This window comes from Panthera tigris, chromosome A1 (genome assembly GCF_018350195.1).
Source record: "Panthera tigris isolate Pti1 chromosome A1, P.tigris_Pti1_mat1.1, whole genome shotgun sequence".
Taxonomy (NCBI): domain Eukaryota; kingdom Metazoa; phylum Chordata; class Mammalia; order Carnivora; family Felidae; genus Panthera; species Panthera tigris.
The window spans coordinates 108,910,131-108,936,390 of record NC_056660.1 but is presented as its reverse complement, the minus strand read 5'-3'; the positions used below and the strand labels follow the sequence as shown (position 1 = coordinate 108,936,390).

General features: G+C 37.5%; 1 protein-coding gene across 1 annotated transcript in view; it reads right to left on the bottom strand.

Moving 5' to 3' along the window:
• The window catches only part of RAD50 (RAD50 double strand break repair protein), a 95,390-nt gene extending 70,636 nt beyond the window's left edge, over window positions 1-24,754 (bottom strand). The window contains exons 1-5 of the mRNA XM_007087770.3: window positions 24,332-24,754; window positions 22,598-22,681; window positions 12,272-12,423; window positions 9,145-9,330; window positions 8,587-8,791 (exon numbers count right to left, since the gene is read on the bottom strand). Of these exons, the coding sequence (XP_007087832.1) occupies window positions 8,587-8,791; window positions 9,145-9,330; window positions 12,272-12,423; window positions 22,598-22,681; window positions 24,332-24,460 (756 nt within the window). The 5' untranslated portion in view covers window positions 24,461-24,754. The remainder of the gene's footprint in view (window positions 1-8,586; window positions 8,792-9,144; window positions 9,331-12,271; window positions 12,424-22,597; window positions 22,682-24,331) is intronic.
• Window positions 24,755-26,260: the final 1,506 nt, after the last annotated feature.

Genomic DNA, 26,260 nt, shown 5'->3' with positions numbered 1-26,260 from the left:
AAATAAACTAAAAAAAAAAAAGGAGCAAGACAAAAGACGACACTTACATACAAAGGAAACTTCATAAGGATACCACCTGATTTTTGAGCAGAAACATTCCAAACCAGAAGGGTAGCATGATATATTCAAAGTGCTGAATGGGAAAAATCTGCAGACAAGAATACTATATCGAGCAAGGCTGTCATTCAGAATAGAAGGCGAGATAAGCAGCTTCCCAGACAAGCAAAAACTAAAGTTCATGACCACTAACTCATCCTTGTAAGAAATATTAAAGGGGACTCTCTGAGTGGAAAGACCAAAAAGGATAGTATGAAAGTAGGAAACACAAAAGCAGTAAAAATAAATATTCCTATAAAAAAAAATCAGTCAAGAAATTCACAAAATAAAAGAACATATAATATTATGACAACATATATCGAAAAAGTAGGGAGGGGAGGGGCGCCTAGGTGGTTCAGTTAGTTAAGTGTCTGACTTCAGCTCAGGTCATGATCTCACAGTTTGTGAGTTCAATCCCCATGTCAGGCTCTGTGCTGACAAGCTTGGAGACTGGAGCCTGCTTCAGGTTCTGTGTCTCCCTCTCTCTCTCTGCCCCTCCCCCACTCACACTCTGTCTCTGTCTCTCTTAAAAATAAATAAACAAAAAAAAATTAAAAAAATAGGGGCACCTGGGTGGCTCAGTCGGTTAAGCATCCGACTTTGGCTTAGGTCATGATCTCACAGTCTGTGAGTTTGAGCCCCGCATCGGGCTCTGTGCTGACAGCTCAGAGCCTGGAGCCTGCTTTAGATTCTGTGTCTCCCTCTCTCTCTGCCGCTCCCCTGCTCATGCTCTGTCTGTGTCTCAAAAAATAATTAAAAAAAAAAAAAATTAAAAAAAAATTTTAAAAAATAAAATAAAACAAAAAGTAGGGAGGGGAAGAGTAAAGAATAGGTTCAAATTTAAACCACTACCAACTTAATATAGACTGCTATATGCAAAAGAGGTTATATATAAACCTAATGGTTACCACAAATCAAAATCACTAATCAATATGCAAAGGATAAAAGAAATCCAAATATATCACTAAAGAAACCCAGTAAACTATGAAAGAGAGAAAGGTAAGAAAGGATCAGAGAAAATCTTCAGAAATAACCACAAAACAAGTAATAAAATGGCAATAAATACATATCTATCAATAATTACCCTAGATGAAAATGAACTAAATGATCTAATCAAAAGATGCAGGGTTGTAGAAGGAATTAAAAAAAAAAAAACAGGGGCGCCTGAGTGGCTTAGTCGGTTAAGTGTCAGCTTGGGTCATGCTCTCACAGTTCATGAGTTTGAGCCCCACACTGAGCTCTGTGCTGACAGCTTGGAGCCTGGAGCCTGCTTCAGATTCTGTGTGTGTCTCTCTCTCTCTGCCCCTCCCCTGCTCACAAGTGTCTCTCTCTCTCTCAAAAATAAACATTAAAAAAAACAAAAACAAAAAAACAAACAAACAAGACCCATCTGTTTACTGCCTACCAGAGACTCATTTTAGACCTAAGGACACCTGCAGATTGAATGTGAGGGTATGGAGGGGTTCCTGGGTGGCTCAGTTGGTTAAGTGTCCAACTTCAGCTCAGGTCATGATCTTGCAGTTCAGGAGTTCAAGCCTCGAGTCAAGATCCGTGCTGAGAGCTCAGAGCCTGGAGCCTGCTTCAGATTCTGTGTCTCCCTCTGTCTCTGCCCCTCCCCAGCTCACAATTTGTCTCTCTCAAAAATAAACAAACATTAAAAAAAAAAAAAGGAAGTAAGGGTTTGCAGAAACATTTATCATGCAAGTGAATGGCAAAAGAAAGCCACAGTAGCAATAGTTATACTGGACAAAATAGACTTTAAATCAAAGACTGTAACAAGAGACCAAGAGGCTACCCAGTAATCAAGGGTATAATGCAACAAGGAGATATAAAAATTGTAAAAATTTATGTGCCCAACATGAAAACACTTAAATACATAAACTAGTTAATTACATAAAGGAATTGACTGATAATAATACAATAATAGTAGGGGACTTTATTTATTTATTTATTAAAAAAAAATTTTTTTTTTAACGTTTTTATTTATTTTTGAGACAGGGAGAGACAGAGCATGAACAGGGGAGGGGCAGAGAGAGGGAGACACAGAATCCGAAGCAGGCTCCAGGCTCTGAGCTGTCAGCACAGAGCCCGACGCGGGGCTCGAACCCACGGACCGTGAGATCATGACCTGAGCCGAAGTCGGACGCTTAACCAACTGAGCCACCCAGGCACCCCAATAGTAGGGGACTTTAACACCCCACTTACATCAATGAACAGATCATCTAAACAGAAAAACAACAAGGAAACAATGGCCTTAAATGACACACTGAAAGAGGAAGATTTAACAGATACACAGTAAAACCTTAGATTTTGAGTATAATTCGTTCTGGAAACATACTTGTAATCCAAAGCCCTTGTGTATCAAAGCGGATTTCCCCATAAGAAATAATGGAAACTCAGGATTCATTCCACAACCCAAAAACATTCATATAAAAATGATTACAATACTGTAATATTGTAATACTGTAATAAAATAATAAAGAAAATACAAAATACAAATAAAAATAAATAAATTAACCTGCACTTAACCTTTGAAAACCTTCGTGGCTGGTGTGAGGAAGACAAGAGGGAGGAGGGTTGTGTAGGACGACTTTCACTTTCAGATGTTGACTACAGTATTAATAAACTCTTTCTTATACTGTATTTCATGTAACTGGTGATAAGGCAGCAGAGGAAAGGGTCTATATCTGCAGGTAGCCTAATCTAGAATGAAGCAAAGCATTCCTAAGCTTACTCTTTTATGGAAAAGCAAAGGACTGTCCATAGGTGTTTTGAAGTGACAAAAACTACACTAGTGCCAGTTGTGGGAACCTTCCAACATGCTGAAAAATCACTGATTTCTGCCAAACATCACAGCCTGAGACTGAGCATCCGAACATGGGAGACAATCACCCATAATCTCACAGCAAGGGAGAGAGAGAAAGAGAGAAGAACCATTGGCTCAGTTGTGATCATGTGACATTTGGTGTCATGTACTACTCATATTGCAAGACATCACTTGTTTAGCAAGATAAAATTTATTAGAAATGTTTGCCTGTCTTGTGGAACACTTGCAGAACAAATTACTGGCAATCCAAGATTTTACTCTGTTCAGAACATTTCATTCTAAAACACCAGAATACACATTCTTTTCAAGTGCACATGGAACGTTCTCCAGAACAGATCATGTATTAGGCCACAAAACAAGTCTCAACAAATTCAAAAAGATCAAAGTCATACCATGCATCTTTTATGACCACAATGCTATAGAACTAAACATCAACCACAATAAAAAATCTGGAAAGAGGACAAATACATGGAGGTTAAATAATACGCCACTAAACAATAAATAGGTCAATCAGGAAATAAAAGAAGAAATAAAAAGTACATGGAAGGGCACCGGCTGGCTCAGCTGAAGGAGCATGCACTCTTGATCTCAGGGTTGTGAGTTCAAATCCCACATTGGGTGTAGAGATTATTGCAAAACTTAAAAAAAAGAAAGTACATGGAAACAAATGAAAATGAAAACACAAAAGTTCAAAACCTTTTGGGATGCAGCAAAAGCGATTCTAAGAGGGAAGTTTACAGCAATACAGGCCTACCTCAAGAAGTAAGAAAAATCTCAAATAGACAACCTTACTTTACACCTAAAGGAACTAGAAAAGGAAGAGCAAATAAATCCCAAAACCCGCAGAAGGAAGGAAATAATAAAGATTAGAGCAGAAATAAATGACACAGAAACTAAAAAAAAAAAAAAAAAAAAAAAAGAACATATCAATAAAACCAGGAGCTGGTTCTTTGAAAATTTCAGCAAAATTGGTAAGGCCCTAGGCCAGCCTCATCAAAAAAAAAAAAAGAGAGAGAGAGGACTGAAATAAACAAAATCATTAGTAAAGGAGGAAACATAACAACCAACACCACAGAAATACAAACAATTGTAAGAGAGTATTATGAAAATTTATTTGCCAACAAATTGGAAAACCTACAAGAAATGGATAAACTACTAGAAACATATAACCTACTAAAGCGGAAACAGAAAGAAACAGAAAATTTTAACAGATCAATTACCAGCAGATAAATCAGTAATCAAAAACTCCCAACCAACAGGGGTGCCTGGGTGGCTCAATTTGGTTGAATGTCTAACTCTTTATTTTGGCTCAGGTCACAATCCCAAGGTCATGAAATTAAGTCCTGAGTTGGGCTCTGTACTGAGTGTGAAGCTGCTTAACATTCTCCCTCCCCCTCTACCCCCTTCCCCACTCATACTCTCTCTAAAAATAAAAAATAACAACAACAAAAAAAAAACCCTCCCAACAAAACAGAAGTCCAGAACCAATGGCTTCACAGGTGAATTCTACCAAACATTTAAAGACAAGTTAGTACCTATTCTTCTCAAAGTATCCCAAAAAATAGAAAAGGAAGGAAAACTTCCAAATTCATTCTATGAGGCCAGCATTACCAATACCAAAACCAGATAAAGACACCATAAAAAAAGAGATTTACAGGCTATTTTCTCTGAGGAACACAAATGCAAAAATCCTCTACAAAATACTGATTTCAACAAACATTAAAAAATCATTCACCACAATCAAATGGGATTTATTCCTAAATTGCAAGAGTGGTTCAATATCGGCATATCAATCAACATGACATATCACATCAATAAGAGAAGGATAAGAACCATAGGAGCATTTCAACAGATGAGAAAAAGCATTTGACAAAGTACAGCATCCATTCATGATAAAACCCCTCAACAAAGTAGGTTTAGAGGCAACAAACCTCAACATAATAAAGGCCACAGATTTTCTTTTTTTTTTTTTTTATTTATTTAAAAAAAAATTTTTTTAACGTTTTTTAAATTTATTTTTGAGACAGAGAGAGACAGAGCATGAACAGGGGAGGGGCAGAGAGAGAGGGAGACACAGAATCGGAAGCAGGCTCCAGGCTCTGAGCCATCAGCCCAGAGCCTGACGCAGGGCTCGAACTCATGGACCGTGAGATCGTGACCTGAGCTGAAGTCAGACGCTTAACCGACTGAGCCACCCAGGCGCCCCTAGGCCACAGATTTTCAACACACAGCTAACATTATCTTCAATGGGGAAAAAGTGAGAGCCTTTCTCCAAAGTCAGGAACAATGCAAGGATGTCCACTCTCACTGTTTTTATTCAACATAGTACTGAAATCCTAGCCACAGCAATCAGACAACAAAAAGAAACAGGAAGCATCCAAATCAGTAAGGAAGAAGTAAAACTTTCACTATTTGCAGATGACATGATACTACACATACAGAGAAAACCCAAAAGACCACCTAAAAGCTCCTAGACCTGATAAACAAATTCAGTAAAGTTGAAGGATACAAAATCGATTGGTTTTTGTTTTTGTTTTTTTTTTTGAGAGAGAGAGTTAGAGAGCAAGCAGGGGGGAAGGACTGAGAGAGAGGGAGACAGGATCCCAAACAGGCTTCATGCTGTCAACACAGAGTCCGACGTGGGGCTCAAACCCATGAACCATGAGATCATGAACTGAGCTGAAATCAAGAGTTGGATGCTTGGCCAACTGAGCCACCCATGTGCCCCAAAATCAATTGTATTTCTATACATCAATAATGTAACAGCAGAAAGAGAAAATAAGAACACAGTCCCATTTACAACTGCACCAAAAATAATAACACACCTAGGAATAAACCTAACCAAAGACCTGTATTCTGAAAACTGCAAAGCACTGATGAAAGACACTGAAGATGACACAAAGTGGAAAGAATTCCATGCTCATGGACTGGAAGAGCAAATATTGTTGAAATGTCCATACTACCCAAAGCAATCTATAGATTTAATGCAATCCCTATCAAAATACCAACAGCATTTTTCATAAAACCAGAATAAACAATCCTAAAATATATATGGAACCACAAAAAATTCCAAACAGCCACAGCAATCTTGAAAAAGAAAAGCAAAGCTGGAGGCATCACAGTTCCAGATCTCAAGTTATATTACAAAGCTACAATGATCAAAACAGTACAGTACTGGCACAAAAGTAGACACATAGATCAATAAAACAGAATAGAAAATCCAGAAATAAACCCACCACTATATGGTCAATTAATCTTTGACAAAGCAGGAAAGAATATCCAGTGGAAAAAGACCATCTCTTCAACATATGGGTACTGGGAAAACTGGTCAGCAACATGCAAAAGAATGAAACGGGACCACTTTCTTAGACCATACACAAAAATAAACTCAAAATGGGTTGAAGATCTAAATGTGAGACCTGAAACCATAAAAATCCTAGAAGAGAAGCACAGACAGTAATTACTCAGACATCAACCATAGCAACTTTTCTCCAGATAGGTCCTCTGAGGCAAGGGAAACAAAAGCAAAAATAAACTATGGGGATTACATCAAAATAAAAAGCTTCAAGCAATCAAAACTAAAAGGCAACCTATGGAATGGGAGAAATTATCTGCAAATGACATATCTGATAAAGGGTTAATATCCAAAACATATAAAGAACTAATACAACTCACACCCAAAAAACAAATATCCAAGTATCTTTTTCCAAGGCAGACATCCAGATGGCTAACAGACCCATGAAAAGATGCTCAACATCACTTATCATCAGGGAAATGCAAATCAAAACTACAATGAGATATCACCTCTTACCTGTCAGAATGGCTAAAATCACAAGGTGCTGGTGAGGATGTGTAGTAAAAGGAACCCCTGTGTATTGCTGGTGGGAATACAAACTGGTGCAGCCACTGTGGGAAACAGTAAGGAGGTTCCTCAAAAAGTTAAAAATAAAAAAAATAATAATAATAAAAAAAATTTTAAAAAAAGTTAAAAATAGAACTACTTTATGATCCAGCAATTGCACTATTGGGCATTTACCCAAAAAATTCAAGAACACTAATTCGAGGGGGACACATGTACCCCTATGTTTATAGCAGCATTATTTATAATCCCCAAGATATGGAAGCATCCCAAGTGACCATCAACTGATGAATGGATAAATATGTAGTTATACACAGTGGAATATTATTCAGCCATAAAAAATAATGAAACCTTGCCACTTGCAACGACATGGATGGAGCTAGAAAGCATAATGCTAAGTGGAATAAGTCAGAGAAAGACAAATCCCATATGAATTCACTTATAGTGAAATTTAAGAAACAAAACAAACAAGTAAAGGGAAAAACAGAGACAAACAGACTTTTAACTATAGAGAACAAACTGATAGGTACCGGAGGGGAGGTGGGTTGGAGGATGGGTGAAAGAGATGATGGGGAGGAAGGAGTATACGTGTCATGACAAGCACCAGAGTAAAAATTTTAAAAATTTAAATAAATAAATAAACTATACCAGTATTTATAGATTAATTTAAAAGTCCAAATCAGTAACTTTTAAATGGGTAAAAAGAATTCTTCTACTATGTGAAATCTAGAAAATAGCCACTTTCAAGAATGCTCTTACTTAGAATAGAAACACTTTGGGGCGCCTGGGTGGCTTGGTCGGTTAAGCGTCCGACTTCGGCTTAGGTCATGATCTCACGGTCCGTGGGTTCGAGCCCCGCGTCGGGCTCTGTGCTGACAGCTCAGAGCCTGGAGCCTGTTTCGGATTCTGTGTCTCCCTCTCTCTCTGCCCCTCCCCTGTTCATGCTCTGTCTCTCTTTGTCTTGAAAAATAAATAAACGTTTAAAAAAAAAAAAAAAAGAAACACTTTAAGGGCAAGGACACCATTGTAGTTCTCCTACTACCTGCAGCCCTAAGCACAGTATACACTGTATGCCCTCACACATAGGAAACACTCAATAAATGTTTAGGAAATAAATGAATGAAATTTCTTTCTTACAGATCACAGGAGTTTAGAAAGCTATACTTATTTGCAAATATATGTATCAATTCCAAATTTTGTACAAAGCCAAATAACATCTTGCAAGTTATAAAAGTTCCCTGGAAAGATATGTCAATTAAAAAAAAATCTTAAGAATACAGAAATGTAAGGTTGGGTCATTATAGTGATATTTAAGATCTATACGAGTAGCTTACTAAGATGGTACAAATTTGTTTACTCTCAAATCCAAGTTCTTTGGGCAATTTTAAGATTAACCATCCTTTAGGGGTGCCTGGGTGGCTCAGTCAGTTAAGCATTCGAGTTCAGCTTAGGTCATGATCTCAGTCTGTGAGTTCGAGCCCTGCGTCGGGCTCTGTGCTGACAGCTCAGAGCCTGGGGCCTGCTTCAGATTCTGTGTCTCCCTCTCTCTCTGCCCCTCCCCTGCTCATGCTCTGTCTCCCTCTGTCTCAAAAATAAATCTAAAAAAAACATTAAAAAAGATTAAAAAAAATAGTAAAAAAAGATAAACCATCTAATAAAGACCTAAAATATAAACCATGACATTACATAATGTTTGATAATTTTTTCAAGAAATATACACACCATTCAAATTTATATAAAGTGTTTTAGGAGTAAATGCTACCATCATAAAAAGTGAATCTTCTTATTCAAGAAATCAAATTACCTTCAATGGATCAAGTTCGTTCTCATAGGATTTGACAATTTCCTTTGATGATATTAACTGAGCTTCCTTACTAGTAATCTGGTCACGTATCTCACAAGCTTTTTCCTTGTTTTGCTTCAAATATTTTAGTTCTGTTTGACATTCTTTTACTTTCTGACCTTGTGTCTGACGTACCTGCCGCAGCGTTTCCAAGGCTTTAATGTACCTTTAAAGATATTAAATAAAAATCAAACTTCTTTCCAAGTAAATTACATAGGTTCCAACAATGGAATATTATATAGTTGCTAAGATTGCATTTACAAAGAGCTTTTAATACCTTAGAAAATGCTTATGATATAATGGTAAATGAAAACATTACATATAAACTGTCAAGCAGGTAAATAAAAATGCACAGAAAGAAAACAGAAAGAAAATATGCCCACTGGTTGCCACTGGATGAAAGGTAATAACTGAAGACTTTACTTTTAAGACTTTTTCTCTTCTAAAAAAGAAATATCCAAATTGCAACCATGGCTCAATAACTTGACAGGTTATAAAGTCTCATTAAAGGCTACAAACCTTGTTGCTGAAAAAATCTCATCAAATTTTTGCTTCAGAGCCTTTCCTTCACTCAAAGGCCAATTAGAGTCTTCTTGGTGACAAAAAATGACATTATTTAGCACAGACTTGGAAACCCCAAGAGAACTTATCATCTCTCGGTCAATTTCTGCACACTTAGAGCTGAGACTGACCTTCTCACCATGCCTACAGAAAATGAAAATCAAGAATTTATGTAAGAAAACCTCCGGTTGTACCTATTCTAATTGCTTAATCAATCCTTTATGCTGTACTTGTTAAAAAAAAAAAAAAAGTTCCCTCCTGCATCCCCAGTTACAATAGCTTTCTTATGGTAAAAGTTTAACTCTTAAGGATTCAGGAGTTCAATGATGAAAAAGTATGTAAAACAGGGAGGGACAGGAAAAGATGCCAGAACTAATTTTTTTTATGTTTGGATTTTTAAATATAGTAATATAAAATATTTACAGACAATAAGTAGAGAAAAATAAACTATCTTCCAATCCCAGAACTTAAAAATAAGAAAACAGACTTTAACAAAAGTAAAATAAAACACGATGATTCACAGAAGACAGGCAATTGTGCCTTAAACAAAAACATCTAAAGACTATAGTGTTTAGATACGGATTGTTCAGTAACAAAATGTAAAAGGATAATAAAGGCAAACTTTAGTGATACCCATTTAAGCAAATTCAAATCAGTAGACCTCAACTTCTAAGGTCACACTGACAAAGCAATCCACTACAGAGAAGTATCTTAGGGTCTTTTAAAGAGTCCCTTACATCATTATACCTAGGGCCAGGAGCATCTCTGCCCTTGAATTTCAAGAGATCTCTCAGTATCTTTCATCAGGAGGACAAATTCAACATTTTCTTTATATTTTCTGTGCACTATCTGTTAATAGCTAGATTAGTAAAGTATCTGTCTTTACTGTCATTTATATATTCCAATACATATTTTGAAAATAGTACACTGAATACACCGAGAATGTTTTGTAGGGGGAGAGAATGGACACAGATAGACCAGGAGGTGATCACATTAGACCGGGGAAAAATTATGCTAGCCTGAACTAGAAAGGTCACTGTACAGAAGGAAAAGAAATGGACTCAACAGACACTTAAATCCTAGGTTAAAGCCAGAGGACCTGGTAATGAACTACATATAGAGAGCAAGGAGGTGTCGAGATATAGAGAGTGTATTCGTTTGTGTCACTGGATGGATGGGGTACCCCATTTGCTACAATGAGGAGCACTACAAGAGGATCACCTTGTGGGAGACTTTTTAAGAGGAGTCAAGGGGACTCATGAGCTTGGTTTTGGACATGTTGAATCCGAGGTGTCTTTGAAAGGGCTGGTAGAAAATGAGAGAGACAGGTGGGTATATGGGTCTGAAAACAGAGGTCTGGAGACCTAAATCTGTCAGTCATCTATGAATAGAGAGTAATTTGAGTAATGGATATGAATGAGATTATCTAGGAAGAGAATACAGAGCAAAAATAGGAGAGGATTTAGGGCTGAGCCCGTGGAACCAGCTACCTTTATTAGCTGGCTGGATGTAGCTGTGAGGGAGAGACAGAACAGTGTCATGTCATGCAAGTCCAGAAAAAGATCTTCAAGAAGTTATTGATAGCTACCATTTACTGAGTTACAGGATACAGAACAATGGCCCTTCAAAGATATTTATATTCTAATCCCTGTGAATGCATCAGGTTACATGGCAAAAGGGAATGAAGATTACAGATGAAGTTAAGGTTGCTTTAACATCTGGACCCTAAGTAAAAGGATTACCCTGGATTGTCTGGGTGGGGCCGACGCAATCACAAGTGTCTTTAAGTGGGAGAGGGAGCCAGAAGAGGATGTCAGAGTGATGTACTATGAGAACTCAGCCCACTATTGCTGACTTTAAAGATGGAGGGCCATGAGCCAAGTTTTGTGGGTGGATTGCAAAAGACCCAGAAAGGATGTAGAAACAGATTTTCCCTAGAGCCTCCAGAAAGGATTATAGCCCGGCACCACCTTGATTTTAAGCCAGTGAGACCCAATTTGGATTCCTAAATTACAGAACTATAAGATAATAAATGTCTGTTGTTTTAAACCACTGAGTTTGTGGTTTGTTATGCAAAGAAAACTAATACATGAGCTCTCATTTTACATGCATTAGCTCAATCCTTCTAAGATATATATAATAAAAATGAATCCCTATTTTACAAATAAAAAAAAAACCACAGGATTGCAAAGAGATCTATTTAGTAAAGCAATAGCATTATCCTAATTAACACAGAGGGTATTTCTGACCTCAGTTGGAGCTGTTTCAGTAAAGGAATGGAGCTAGAGGAGGATGGAGGAAAAACAGAAATAGAGACAGTGATTATCAACAACTCTTATGAGAAGCCTGACTGTGAAGGGAAAAATAGAGACAAAGAGTAACTGGTGTGGAATGAAATCCACCTGAGTGTATTTAAATGCCAAGGAAACCAACCTGCTTGAGAAGCCAATAGCTAATATACTGCCTCTAGCACATAATAGGTGACAAATGTTATTAATTAAGAGAATTATTTAATTAGTTGACAAATAAACAAGTGAAAGGCGTAAGGTGATATTAAGTAATTTGTACAACAGGGATAAAGCCTTGAATCCAGGGCAGGCTAATTCCAAAACCCAAACCCATTAAAGGTGATAATGTGACTGTAATAAAGGTGACAGTTCAAAGGGTTACACTTTGTATGCTTCTCATTTCACACATTCCTACACACAATACTAGCATTTTCCATTCATTCAATCTATATTTGAGTGATTGTGTACCTTCAGCTGAACAAGTGTTCATAAATTACTCAAAGGAATGCAGCATTATCACAAAATCTTTGATGGGATCATTCTGTTTAACTGATAAAAGATCCAACAGTAACTGTTCATAGTGGATGAAGCTATGCATGCATAGGGTCAGGGAGTATTACAGCAACTCTATTTTCTGCTTAGTTTTGCTGAGAACCTGAAACTGCTCCAAAAAAATAAAGTCTTTAAAAAAATTATTATGCTGCTCTAAAATAAAGTAATGGGAAAAAAAAACCACAGTCTTACAAACCTAAATAACAGAAAATTAATAGATATTCAAATATAAGGTAAACACCTACTTTGTTCTAGTAATGACTCCTTCCAGGGTTTTAAATTCTGTCTTTTTGCTTTTCTGAGTACACACCATAGATCTCTGCACAGCTATAAGTTCTCCATTGACATCACGAAACTGCAGACGAATCTGGGCTCTAACATCTGTTTCTTGAGCAACCTTTAAAGGTACACAGGGAAAGATTATGCTACCTTAATAAGCATCAGAATGTTAGTTCCAAAAGAAAAGACATGAGCAATCTTATCAAAAATGACAAAAACTTAAACACCAAAATGAGTGTCATTTTTACATGCTATTCAAATATACAAGAGAAAAAAAATACTTTTTTTAAAAAAATTTTTTGAGGGGGGGCAGTTTGAGTGCATGTGTGTAAGCAGGGGGGGGGGAGAGAGAGAGAGAGAGAGAGAGAGAGAGAGAGAGAGAGAGAGAGAGAGAGAGGGGAGAGCGAGAGAATCCCAAGTAGGCTCCATGCCCAGTAGAGAGCTGATGCAGGGCTTGATCCCATGACCATTAGATCATGACCTGAGCTGAAATCAAGAGTTGGACGCTCAACCAAGTAAGCCACCCAGGCACCCCAAGAACACTCTTTAACTGATTTACTAAAACTGAGTATTTTCTACTTCTGTTATTCAGCATTAGGAGACCAGGTGCGTGAGTTTTTCAAATAAACTTTAGCTTCTTAAGTATCGCAAGTGTTTTCCAAAATAATTTTCAAAACATATACAAGCTTACAGAAAAGCAGAAATGAAGTGTACAAAACTTTTCTCCCCTGAACCACTTAAGACTAAGTTGTTGATTTGATGTCCCATCAGTATTTCCTACAAAACAGGGAGACACTGATGGCCCTTCTGAGGTCTCAAAAGAATGTTCTCAAAAGGGAGAACTCAAAAGGGAGTTCAGTAAGGCCTCCCTACTCTGGCATATCACAATTCAAATGTCACCCAGCAGTGTGTAACCTCTAGAATATCCATTCAGCTCACAGTCCCACTCTTCTACCCCCGTAGTTTATTCTCTGCTAGCCCTCAATAATTCCTGTCCTGGACATGTGTAGCTTAGTATCTGGCCAAAGATTCAATAGTCCCTTACACAGTTTCTGGTACCCATCTCTGCACAGCAACCCCTCTCCTGTATCTTATTCCATAATTTATAGTCACATCAGCAAACCCACACTTCTACATTTGTTTCATCTAGCTGGTAATACTATTATTCTCTGCTGGGAATTCTATATGCCAAAGTTCACAAAATTTCCCTAGGGAGAAAGCTAGAATGAATGTGTAGTCCCTCATACATTTCTCTTTTCTCAAAGATCACAGCCCTGTGCCATCTGTTGTCCAATGCCTGAAAATAGTTGCTTCAATTTTTTTGTTCCAGTTTTATAGTTGTTTATACTGGGAGCACAAATATGATACTCCTCGACTGTAACCAAAACCACAAGTCATGAATCCTGCATTTTTTTTTTAAATCATAGACTATCTTTTACTGGTCTTTTAATAACTTTTTGGCATAAACATAACTATGATATTAATTGATCAAATCATTCAAAAAATTAAGCACCAATTTATTACGCACTTGTAGCTTCCATGCGTTGTTTTGGTTCAAAAAGAAAGACACTTTCTCCTTTGAAGTATGGAAGACAGGTTAAACAGAAAAGTAAAAAAGTGGTGTTAAACATCGTCTTAAGAGAAGTACATGATGCTTTGAAAACACAAAGTAAGCATCTAATCTACCTAGGGTAGAATTCTGGGAAGGGCTTCTAAAGGAAGTGAATGTTTAAACTGAGAACTGACAGATGGGCCGGAGTTAGCCAGATGAAAAGATCTGAGTCACTGAATAGCTAAAGTAATTTCAGAAAGCATGGTGCAGAACATAGGGGAAAGGGAGTGAAGACAGAAAGTGGTTCTAGTAATTAAGAGCCTTCTGAAACATGTTAAGGGCTTTGAACTTAAAGCAATGGAAAGCCACTCAGGGGTTTAATCCAGAGGAAAGACATGCAGTAGATGTGCATTTTAAATGAATCACTTTGCCTTTAAGATAAACACACTGAACTAACAGAGGCAAGACAGGAGGCACAGAGTATTCCAGGAGAAACAGGAAGACAGCCTACACAAGAGCTTCAGCATTGGAGGTAGAGGTAAGGAGTGAGAAGTTGTTGGACTGGCTGCTCAGAAGTTGCATGATTCAAACTTAACATACAGAAATCCATTGCAAACTATACATTAATAACAATATAGCAGAAAGGAAAATTAAGAAAACAATTCTGTTTACAACTGCACCAAAAAGAGTAAAATACCAAGGAATAAATTTAACCAAGGAAATGAAAGACTTATAATCTAAAAACTATAAGACAATGATGAAAGAAATTCAAAATGACAAAATGGAAAGATATGCTATGCTCATGGATTGAAATGTTAAATGTTAAGATGTTCATACTATCCAAAGCAACCTAAAGATTCAATGCAATCCGTATCAAAATACCAATAGCATTTTTCAAAGAACTACAACAAATAATCCTAAAATGTGTATACAACCACACACAGAAGACCCTGAATAGCCAAAACAATCTTGGAAAGAATAACAAAGCTGGAGGTATCATAATCCCAAATTTCGAGAAATACTGCAAAGCTATAACAATCAAACAGACACACAGATCAACAGAATAGGGAGCCCAGAAATAAACCCACACTTATATGGTTAATTATTCTATAACAAAGGAGGCAAGAATATGCAATGGGGGAAAAGACAGTCTCATCGATAAACAGTATTAGGAAAACTGCACAGCTACTTGCAAAAGAATGAAACCAGACCACTTTATTTTACCATACACAAAAATAAATTCAAAATGGATTAAAGACCTAAATGTGAGACCTAAAAGCATGAAATTCCTAAAAGAAAACAGTAATCTTTTGGATATCAGCTCTACCAACATATTTATGAATATGTCTCCTCAGGCAAGGGGGAAAAAAGCAAAGATAAACTAATGGTATTACCCCAAAATAAAAAGCTTTTGCACAGCCAAGTAAACCATCAAAAAAACCCAAAAAGGCAACCTACTGAACGGGAGTGATACTCTAAATGATATATCTGATAAGAGGTTAGTATCCAAAATATATAAAGAACTCCTACGTCTCAACACCAAACCCCCTCCCCCCAAATAATCAGATTAAAAATAGGCAGAGGACCTGAATAGACTGATATTTGCCCAAAGACATACAGATGGCCAAAAGACACATGAAAAAAATGCTCTGTATCACTAATCATCAGGGAAACACAAATCAAAACCACCATGAGGTAGCACTTTACTCCAGTCTGAATAGCCAGTATCAAAAAGGTAAGAATGAGTAAGTACTGGTGAGAATGAGAAAAGCAAAACCCCACGCACTGTTGGGAGAAATGTAAACTGGTGCAACTATTGTGGAAAACAGTATGGAGGCTCCTAAAATATTAAAAATAGAAGGACTCTATGATCCAGTAATTCCACTATTGGCTATTTACCCTCCAAAAATGAAAACATAATATGAGAAGATAAAATGCACAGCTATGTTTATTGCAGCATTATTTAGAGTAGCCAAGATACAAAAGCAACCAAAGTGCCCATCTAGACAAGAATGGATAAAGAAGTGGTATATACATACAATGAAGTATTAATCAGCCATAAAAAAAGAATGAAATCTTTTCATTTGAAACAACATGGATGGACCTAGAAGGTATTATGCTACATGAAATAAGTCAGACACAAAAAGACAAATACCATATGATTTCACTTACATGTGGAATCTAAAAAAAAAAACCCCAAAAACAGAATCAAACTCATAAATACAGAGAACTGGTGGTTGCCAGAGGAGGGGTAGGTAAGAGAATGGGTAAAATCGATGAAGGTCATTAAGAGGTACTAACTTCCAGTTATAAATAAGTCACAGAGATGAGAAGTACAGCATAGAGAATGAGGTCAATTATATTGTAGTAACATTTTAGTGTGGTGACAGCTGTTAACTACAATTATAGTGGTAAGCACCGTGTAACATACAGAACTGCTGAATCACTAGGTGCATATAACACTGCTGAATATAACACTGTATGTCAACTATATTTAAACCAAAAAACTTAATAAAAGAAGAAAAAAGTAGTAGCCTCTTAGGATTTGAACATCTCAGTGAGGAAAATGGCCAATGATATTTAGCTTTGAAAGCCCAGGGACTTGATGCTATCATTTCAGCCCAAGGCAAACAGTTGCTGAGGTCTTAATTCACTGCAAAGTAATTATGCATCTATGTACTACAAAATGAGTTAATTTGTTTAGAACATGTCCTACCAGTAGGTCAAATACACATATACATTTTCCATGGCATCTACCCTTTTACGACTTAGCTGCGAGAAAAGTATCAAATTAAGAAGAATTTAAGCAACGGGTATCTTGCAGCATTTCAATCACAATATTGTTGGTGAGCTTACTGAGAAGAGGTTCTTCAAAAAGAGTAATCTAGATTTAAGGCAGAAAAATACATACTAACTTTAGAACAATTTCTATCTAAAAGAATAAAACAAAAAATAATATAAGCCCTTCCCTTTCCAAACAATCTAGTTAGAAAACCGTTTTTCCAACAGTGGGGCAGAAGAATGTATGTATTCATGCTGGCTGAAGTTGAGGGACATAGAAACTCAGCCTAAAACAGTACAACTGCTTAGGCTGAGAAGGGTGTCCACACGGGCACCTTGCCATAAGGTTTCAAGAGTCCAAGGATGTCAGAGTTCAAACAGGATGCAAAGGACATCCATGAGTAGGGATGAGCCAGCTTAGGGGAAAGAGGGTATCCACAATGGGGGAAGGCATAATGTGGGATTTCAGAGCCTGACAACTTTGAGGGAATTCAAAGAGGGAAAAAGTGTGCTGGGTAATTCAGATCGTAGATTAGTGACTGCATACCTGCAAGAGGCCAGCTGGTAAAGATTATCAGAGACTGAGAAGGCTGAGTAAGATGTCCATAGGTGTGGAATGGGGAAGTTGCCTCTTAATCTCTTCATTCTATTTACCAAGCAATGGATTAATTCCTACTTTCCAACTTTACCCAGTGCTTGATTAAATCCAACTTTCCAACTTGCTCTGTGCTTACCAATGAGCTGAACTAGACAGAAGAAACACAAGTGGTCTCCTTACAAACTTTCACCCACAAACCTCAGGTGACCCAATGACACTGTCATGTAACCCTATAACACTTCCCTAATCAACTTACCCTCTGAGCTCTTACACTTTTTCTAGCCTCAATCAACCCCTTCTCCCACCCTCAGCTAACAATTTCACTTGTTTTCCACTGAGAATATGGAAACAGTCAAAAGACCATTTATTTATTCTCCCACCACTAAACTGAAAAATTACATACTCTGTCCGTCATCCTTTTACCCTGGATAAACAGTGCATACACCTATTAACTCTGTCAGTGGGGCAATGGATCCTATCTCTACTTGCCTACTCAAGGATTTAACTCTGGAATTATCCCCTCTCTTGCATTAATTTTTTTCCTCTAACAGGGTCATTCTATCCATCTACAAAGGCTCTATCCCATATATATGCTTTATTCCATATCTATCCCACATGGTTTAAATCCTATAGTGTTTGTGGGGTGCCTTGGTGGCTCAGTTGGTTAAGCAACCAACTTTGGCTCAGGATATGATGTCCAGTTTGTGCTGACAGCTCAGAGCCTAGAGCTTGCTTTGGATTCTGTGTGTGTGTGTGTGTGTGTGTGTGTGTGTGTGTATGTGCACGCGTGCCCCTCCCCCACTTGCACTCTGTCTCTCTATGAAATACACAAACATCAAAAAAAAATTCAAAAACTACAGTGTTTAAAATCACAAATATGGGCAGGCACCTGGGTGGCTCAGTTGGTTAAGCATCTTGACTTGATTTTGGCTCAGGTCAATAACTCATGGTTCCTCAGGTGGAGCTCATAAAGCAGAACCTGCTTGGGATTCTCTCTCTCCTCTGCCTCTCCTCCGTTCATGTGTACCTTCGTGTGCACACATACTCTCTCTCTCTCTCAAATAAATAAACTTAAAACACACACACACACACACAAATATGGAAGCAATATGTGATGAAGAAACTGCTGTGGAAATAAGCATCTGGTTAGTTTACAAAATCAGCCAGAAGCAAGACAAAAGTGATGAGATGCAGAAAACAGAGAATTGAGCTTCTTAGGGTTCAAGTCAACTGAGGAGAAGCAAATGAGGTCAAAGAAAGAATGGGAAAGACTGAGGTAGCCAAAAATTTGAAAGAAGTAGAGGAGAAAAGGGGAAGGTACACAAATGGAGCAATATGGAAATCAAATTTCTAAGAAAAGAGTAACAATGGAAAACAGGTAAAAAAAAAAAAAAAGACAGGAAGGAGCAACAGAAAAATTCAGGCGTTTAAAATAAACAGTATTAGGAGCAGGGACAAATTAAAGCAAGGAAAAGAAAAAACCAAGAGAAGCTGAATATATGAGGAACCGAAAGCTGAATATATAAGAGGATGGGAAAACTGGGGGGATGTGGGCAATCCAGGTGAGAGGAATAGTTCCAACCATAAGAGCAGGTGTGACCGACTCAAAAAAAAGAGCTGAATAAAACAGCTTAGGTGGGGGCTCAGAACTGGGAAATTAGAGCAGATGAAAAGTGAGTATTAAGTGAGGAAAGCTGAACCATCAAGGCCAGAAGAACCAGAGGGAGGACATGAGTAGACAGCTGAGAAAAACAGCTCTTTCCACTTGGAAAAAGGAATGGATGATAGACTGAAATTGTCAGAGATGCTAGAGCATCAATCAACATGGAAACATCCAGAAGAACAACAAAAATAACAAAGCAAGAACAATAGCCATAAAACGCTCCTTGATCCTACAAACCTTTTCAGCTACTTCCTTCTTTCCACTCATAGCAAACGCACAGAACAATTCTATGTTTCACTTTCTTGTTTTCTCACATCACTGAAACTGGTTTTGTCAAGATGACCAATGGCCTCCACATAGCTCAACCTTCTTCTTACTTGAGCTATCAACATATTTGACACCGTTTGACATCTTCTTTCTTGTTTACCCTTCATTCTCTTGTCTTCCAAGACCCCACTCTCCCAGTTTTCCCTCCTTTACCACTTGTTCTTTTAATATCTTTTGGTGCCTCCTCTTCATCCCTATTTCTAAATGCCAGTGTGCTCTAGGTTAAGATCTTCCACCTCTTCTCAACATTTACTCCCTATGTGATCGCATCAGGCTTTAAAACTTATAGATAACTAACTGTATACATCAATGATTCTTAATTAGTCTTTCTCTAGCTCAAACCTCTCCCCTGGACATACTTCCATTTACCTACTGGACATTCTGGATATCTAAAAGACATTCCAAATCTACACGTTTAAGCCAAAGCCCCCCAAATTTCCTTTCCCAGAGTTTCCTCGTTACAATAAACAGTGACACTATTTTATCTACTTTTTCAAGTCAAAAAACTTGGGAGTTATGTTTGACGCTTCTACTTCTCTCATACACCATTATCCAGATCATTAACTCATCTGTTGATACTACCTTTAAAATGCATCCCAAATCCAGGCATTCTCAGCATGTCTATCATTAACACCTTAATCAAACCACCAACATACCTCACCTGAATTACCACAAAAATCTCCTTTATTAGTCTCCACCCTTCTACCCTTACCACCTACTAGGTCTTCTCTCACTGCCAGACTGATTGCTTTAAAACACACACCATACCCTTTTCATGGTTAATATTTTCCAGTAGATTCCTATTTAAACGAGAACAGAAATCAAGGACCTGCAGAACCTAGGCCTTTCTATCTCTGACTTTTCTACCAGGCCTCTTGCCATTTTACTCCTCCTTGTGATTCCCTGAACGCATCAAACATGCTCCTACTCCAGGAACTTTGCACTTAGTATTAACACTGACTGGAATGGTATTCTCTCAGACTGTGAATGACTCATTCCCTCCAGAATGAATATTTAAAAGGTAACTGGTTGCTGTGTGGAAAAGAGAGAACTTCAAGAATGAAGGCAGGAAAACAAGTTTGGAGACTACTAAAATAGTTCAAAGGAAAGAGAAAGGTGGCCTGTACCAGGGAAGGAAGAGTGAAGATGGAATAAAGGGACAAATGCTGGACATATTTTTAGTGCAATGGATGAGCCTGGGACAACCACTCTCATGATTATGGCATGTCCCCTGACAGGTAAGTATCTGTGGACATATTTGAGAGGATTAAGAACTGTTTATGAACTGGCAACAGGGGAAGATGAAGGAATCAATCAAAAGATGACACACAGGTTTTGGCATGAGCAAATGTACAGATGATGATATGATTTATGAAACTGAGAGTATGGAGATACCACCAGGCTTGAGAATGTGAAAGGAACAGAACAGGGAACCATGAGTTCTGTTTTGAACATATTCATGAGATGACCATTAAATATCCAAACAATGTATCTGTATCTATCTATCTATCTATCTATCTATCTATCTATCTATCTATCTATTCATCTACCTATCTATATCTGGAGTATAGGAAAGAAGTTTGGGTTAGATATATGTTAGAAATCACCAGCATATAACAAATAATTAAAGCCATGAGAATGAATGAGATTACCCAAGAAGAGTTAGGCAAAAAGAGACTCAGCAAAGGAGACTAAGATATGGCCAGTGAAAAAGGAGGTATGAGATTAGGGTGCCATAGAAGCCAAGAGAGCAATGTTTTTTAAAAAGGGAATTAAGAAGCTATATTAAATCTTCTGATAAGTGGCTTAGAAAATGACCACTTTATCTGGCAACTTGAAGACTACTGGCAGCTTAGAGTAAGTAGTAATTTTAGTAAGGGAGAAAAAAGAAAATCTGAACAGAACAGGCTGAGGAGAAAATGGGAAGCAATGAACCGAAAACAATGAGTACATATACCTCTTCTAAATTTAACTATAAATGTAGAGGTAGTAGCCAGAAGGTGATCTGGAATAAAGGGAGAGGTTTTATTTGTTTGTAGACTGGAGCTACCAGAGTGTGCTGATATGACTGATTCTATAAAGGACAAACTGCTAATGCAGAAGATGAGTAACTGAAAAGCAAAATGTTTGCGTTGACAAAAGGGATTGACTGGATCCAGCAGCCAAAGAGTTGGTTGACCTTAAGATAAAACAGTAAACAATTTACCCTTAATACCAAAAAAAAAATAGTACGAGTACAAATGAAGAGTAGTTTGAAAGATTTTAAGATTGGAAAATGAGGTACTTTCTATCTGATCCCTTTTTTCAATAAATTACATTTTTTCAACAAATTATAGGCCAAGATCATCAAGTAAGGAGAGTATACTGCAAGTTTATGAAATAGTCATTGCAGAGAGGGCTCAATGTACTGATTTTACTATCTCTAAGAGAAAAGTTTATAAATACTTTCATAATTAGTTACCTTTAGTCATACAGAAGTGGAAACAATTTAAATAACCATCAATAACCAAGTGAATACACTATAGAAAATAAACTCAGTGGATTACTAATTAGTTCTAGTAATTAAAACTAATGAAAAAAAGTGTGTATATATACGAACATATCTGCAGTGTGTCACTAAATATTTGATTTGTACCACAGCAAAATAAAATGCTACTGGTGTACTGAAATATTTATGTTTGAGTGTATTTATATATATATACACAAAGATACATTTGTATAAACAGAAAAAAACCTGGGAGAAATATACAAGGAACTGTTAAGGGAGGAGCTGGCAGATAACTGAGAGAGGCACATGAAACCACTACATACATAAAACAAGAAAAACCTATAGGCCAAAATACATAGTATAGAAATTTCTATGTCCTTTACACACAGTAATGGTATAAACACTGTAATTCAAACAAAGATTCACACACAAAGATTTAAATTATGGCACATTTTAATGAAAAACTAATAGCAATCTAAATGTAAGAAAATTATGCAACTATTAAAAATGTTCATAATAGGAGACATGTTTTAAGTAGGAAATATTTCATACATATAAAAAATGTAAAGATTAAAAGAAGCACCCAAATGCCAAACACCTAGATTGTGAATTTAATGTTTTTAATGACATGGAACCTTATGATATTAAGTGAGGAAAAAACATCAGAATACAAAATTAGAGTATGACTTCACTTAAGTCTGTACTTAAAGGAGAAGAAAATACATGAAAATGTCACTAGTGGTGTCACTGGATGCTTAGACTGTGTATAGACTTTTCTAACTCTTTATAGTTTTCCACTGCCAGGTTTTCTACAATAAGCCGTATTGCTTTTATAATTATAAAAATTTATTTTAAAGATATGTAAGTTTATTAGCGTCATTACCTTGGGATCATGAACAAATGTATTTCCTTTGGTTCCAGGAGGAAAATCTCCAGTACAAATATATTTTAGACATTCAATGATGGTCTAAAGAAATAGAAAATTATATTATTTAGTTATAAGAGAACCAGAGAAGTTTATCATAAAATGTTAATTTATTATAAAAATACTATTTACCAGAGAACCAAAAAAGATATGCAGATAAAATTTGACATTATAATATCTATATAATACAGATACGATTCAGTGTTAAAGAATAAATAACTACTTTAAGTTCATGGGAAAGCTACTAATTAAGAAGGTATACGAAAATAAAACAAAAAATTATTTTTAAAAAGTCCTCAACTTCCAATTAAAATCCTTTAATTTAATAACAACAGCTAATGTAAAAGATGGTTACCATAGTTGATAATTTGCCGATATGCTGACAGTAAAACTTAAATGTTCTTACAAAAAAAATGAGGTGACAGATTTGTTAATTAACTAGATAGCAGTGATCCTTTCACAATGTACAGTATATTAAGTCACCCTGACATACCCTTCAAATATCTTACGATTTCATGGATCAATTACACCTCAATAAAACCAAAAAAACTTTTTTTAAGTTCAATTTTTTAAAAACAGCTAATAGTTACACAGGCCTTACTATGTGCCAGGTATTGTACTAACCACCTTTCCATACATTAGTAATTTTCACATTAATCCTAGACTGTAGAAAACTCTTTTTATCTCCATTTTATAAATGAGAAAACTAAAGCACAAACCATTTGGGGCACCCTGGCCCAGTCACAGAGCTAGTAAATGGTGAAGCAAAATATCTGTATTCAGACAGCTTGTGCTCATAAACCTTACGCTCCCTTACAAAAGTAGAGCCACAACAGTAGGGACACAACAGGCATTCTATAAATAGTAACATTTTCACATAAACAAAAGTAGACAAGAGTATGGCATTCAATGTTCAACTCTAAACCTGACCTCTTTCTGTGTGCTTTTTAATTTAGTCTTCTCTGTTAGAATGCCCTGCTTTTTCTCAAGCCACCCTTACAGGCTGTACTTTTCCCCCATAATTGCATGTCACTCCAGGGTCCATCTCAAATTTCTAAATACTCTCTGGGCCTTAAAAAGTCAAAGTACATGCTCCAATTTTTTATTTTGACTAGGTAAGGGCATCCTAACAACATAGTTTTTCAACTAAACTAGGCCTCACGGTATTGGTTTCATTTTCTCATTTCCCATTTATTATGCTTAGACTTCAGTCTATACTTAGAAACTCTTCTCAGAAAGCCCTATGTTTATCATATTTTATAACTTGTGTAGGAAATTCAATAATGGATCAACTGTCAGGAAGTGAATGGTATGTTTGGGGAGCAAGGGGAGTGTTAAAAAAAAAAAAAAAAATCAACGCAGACAAAAAGGCTTCATGTAAGAATGTAAGGTCGCTGAGCGCTCCCGGTCTTCTGGGACTCTCAAATAAACCTTGTCCACCCGAGCCTGGATACCCTTATGAAACTGAGTCAGGTCCCCTCCTAAGGTCGCTGGGGCCAGAAGGCCACACTAGGCCACGCCCAGCGGCAGGGGCTCCACCCAGAGGCCCAAGCCTTTCCTCGGGCACCAAGAGCGGAGCCCCAGGAACGCCTGGCCTCTGGTCCTTATTGTTCTGAGCTCTCCAAACACTTTATCCTCCAGATTCTCAAGAAGTAGCGACCCGTAAACTGAAGGCTGCTACTGAGAACTTACCGTCTTCCCCGCCCCATTGGGTCCAACCAAAATTGTGAGGGGGCTGAAAAAAGTGATAATTTGCTTATCTTTGTCCTCTATTCCAAAACTCCGCACACCCAGAATGCTCATCTTTTCAATCCGGGACATGTCTGCAAATGTTTCTTTTCTCAACACCAATCGCCTAGAGCCCCGGCGCACCAGGATTTAGCGGTGCCGCGGCTGCAGAGCGAGCGATGGGCCGTGAGGACTCGCGAGTCTCCCGGCCGGGAGGCTCCAGGTAGGAGCGAAGGCTCCGGCTGAACTCCTCCTCCCACACCGGCTTCCTTCCCGCTTGACAAGCGAGAGCGGAGGTGGGGGCCGGGCCGGGGCTAGGCACGGCAGACACACACCACAGACCCAGGAACCCCCTACTACTGCGCACTCACAGATTCCCGCCGCGGCCGCCCCGCGGATCACGTGGGCCGCCACGACCAGCGTGCATTTACGCCACAGGCCAGGGGCATGCCGGGAAGTCGGAGCCTCGCGGTGCGTGCGCAGCTCTAGTTTCCGGAAGTAGTTCCTGTCGAGTGGTTTGCGTACCCGGTTTTCTGTCCCGTGGGCGCGTAATGCCGAATTTTGCTGGGTGCCGGGCAGCCTTGAGAAGCTCTAACCCTGAGGACGACCAACACTTGTGACAAACGGTGGTTATCAGAATGTGATCGCGGGACGCCTGGAATGGAAAGAAGTGCGGTGTCCTCTAATGTCGAAACCATTTTCCAATAATATTAACACGTTATTTGCCTTTTTCATGATCTTTCGCGCCTTAATATACGTGACGTGTGGTGACGCCATCGCAGTGATGGGTGATAGAATGTGTGATTGTATAGTATTATGCTTTAAAAAACCCCTCAATTTTAATTTCCAATTAGGTGTTGATAGTTCTCACATGTAAAACCTCTTTGGGGTCCTCAGTAATTTTTAAGAGTGTAGAGAGGTGTTAAAGACCAAAAGTTTGAGAACTGTTGTAGACCAAAAGCCGAATGATGTTACAAAACTACAAAACGGTATGCAAATATGTGAAAAAAAATCCACTCCTATAAGTACGGACAGAAAAATAGACACCTTTATAAGAGATTGAGTTATGCAAGATGCTGTACCATAGTGCCATTAGTTAACAATACTATATAACAACACTATAAAATTTGCTGAGAGGGTAGATCTTGTGATAAGTGTTCTTATCACACAAAAAAAGTTAACAATAAGGAGGGTGGGAGGAAACTTTTGGAGGTAATGGATATACCATTAGCATTGGTTATGGTGATGGTTTCACTGGTGTATACTTATCTCCAAAGTCATCAAGTTGTATAAAGTATGTACAGCTTATTGTATGTTAAATTTTAATCTTTGTATGATAAAAAAGTTCAAAATAAGGGAAAGAAATTACTCAAAAATGAATGTTGCTTTTTGGAACCCAAGTTAATGGAGGGATATCCTATGCAAGGGCCTATAGGAAAAATTAGAAATTGCAAAACAATAATGGAAGACATTAACAGAACAAAAACTTTGGATTATTGAACTAGAAAAATGTAGGAAATGCCCTCCAATCACACAATCCCAAGACAATCATTACAGAACTTAATACATAAACTAAAAAATTCACATGAAAGGATGCAAGTGAGGAAATCCAGTAAGTAGTCTCTTGCTGTACTAAGAAACATGAAAGCCTTAGTTATCATAATACATATTTTAAGTTACTAATGGAACACAACAGATTGAAATTATACAGTAATGCTTTATGTAACTAAATGTAATTTTAAAGATGAATAAAGATTAGAGCCTATTTTTACAGTTTATTTAAGCAAAATTTACATACACTAAAATTCTTCCTTTTCCAGAGTACAGTTATGACTTTTGAAAAAAGTAAATAGTTGTGTAACCACCAAGACCATTTTTTTCCCCACTACCACC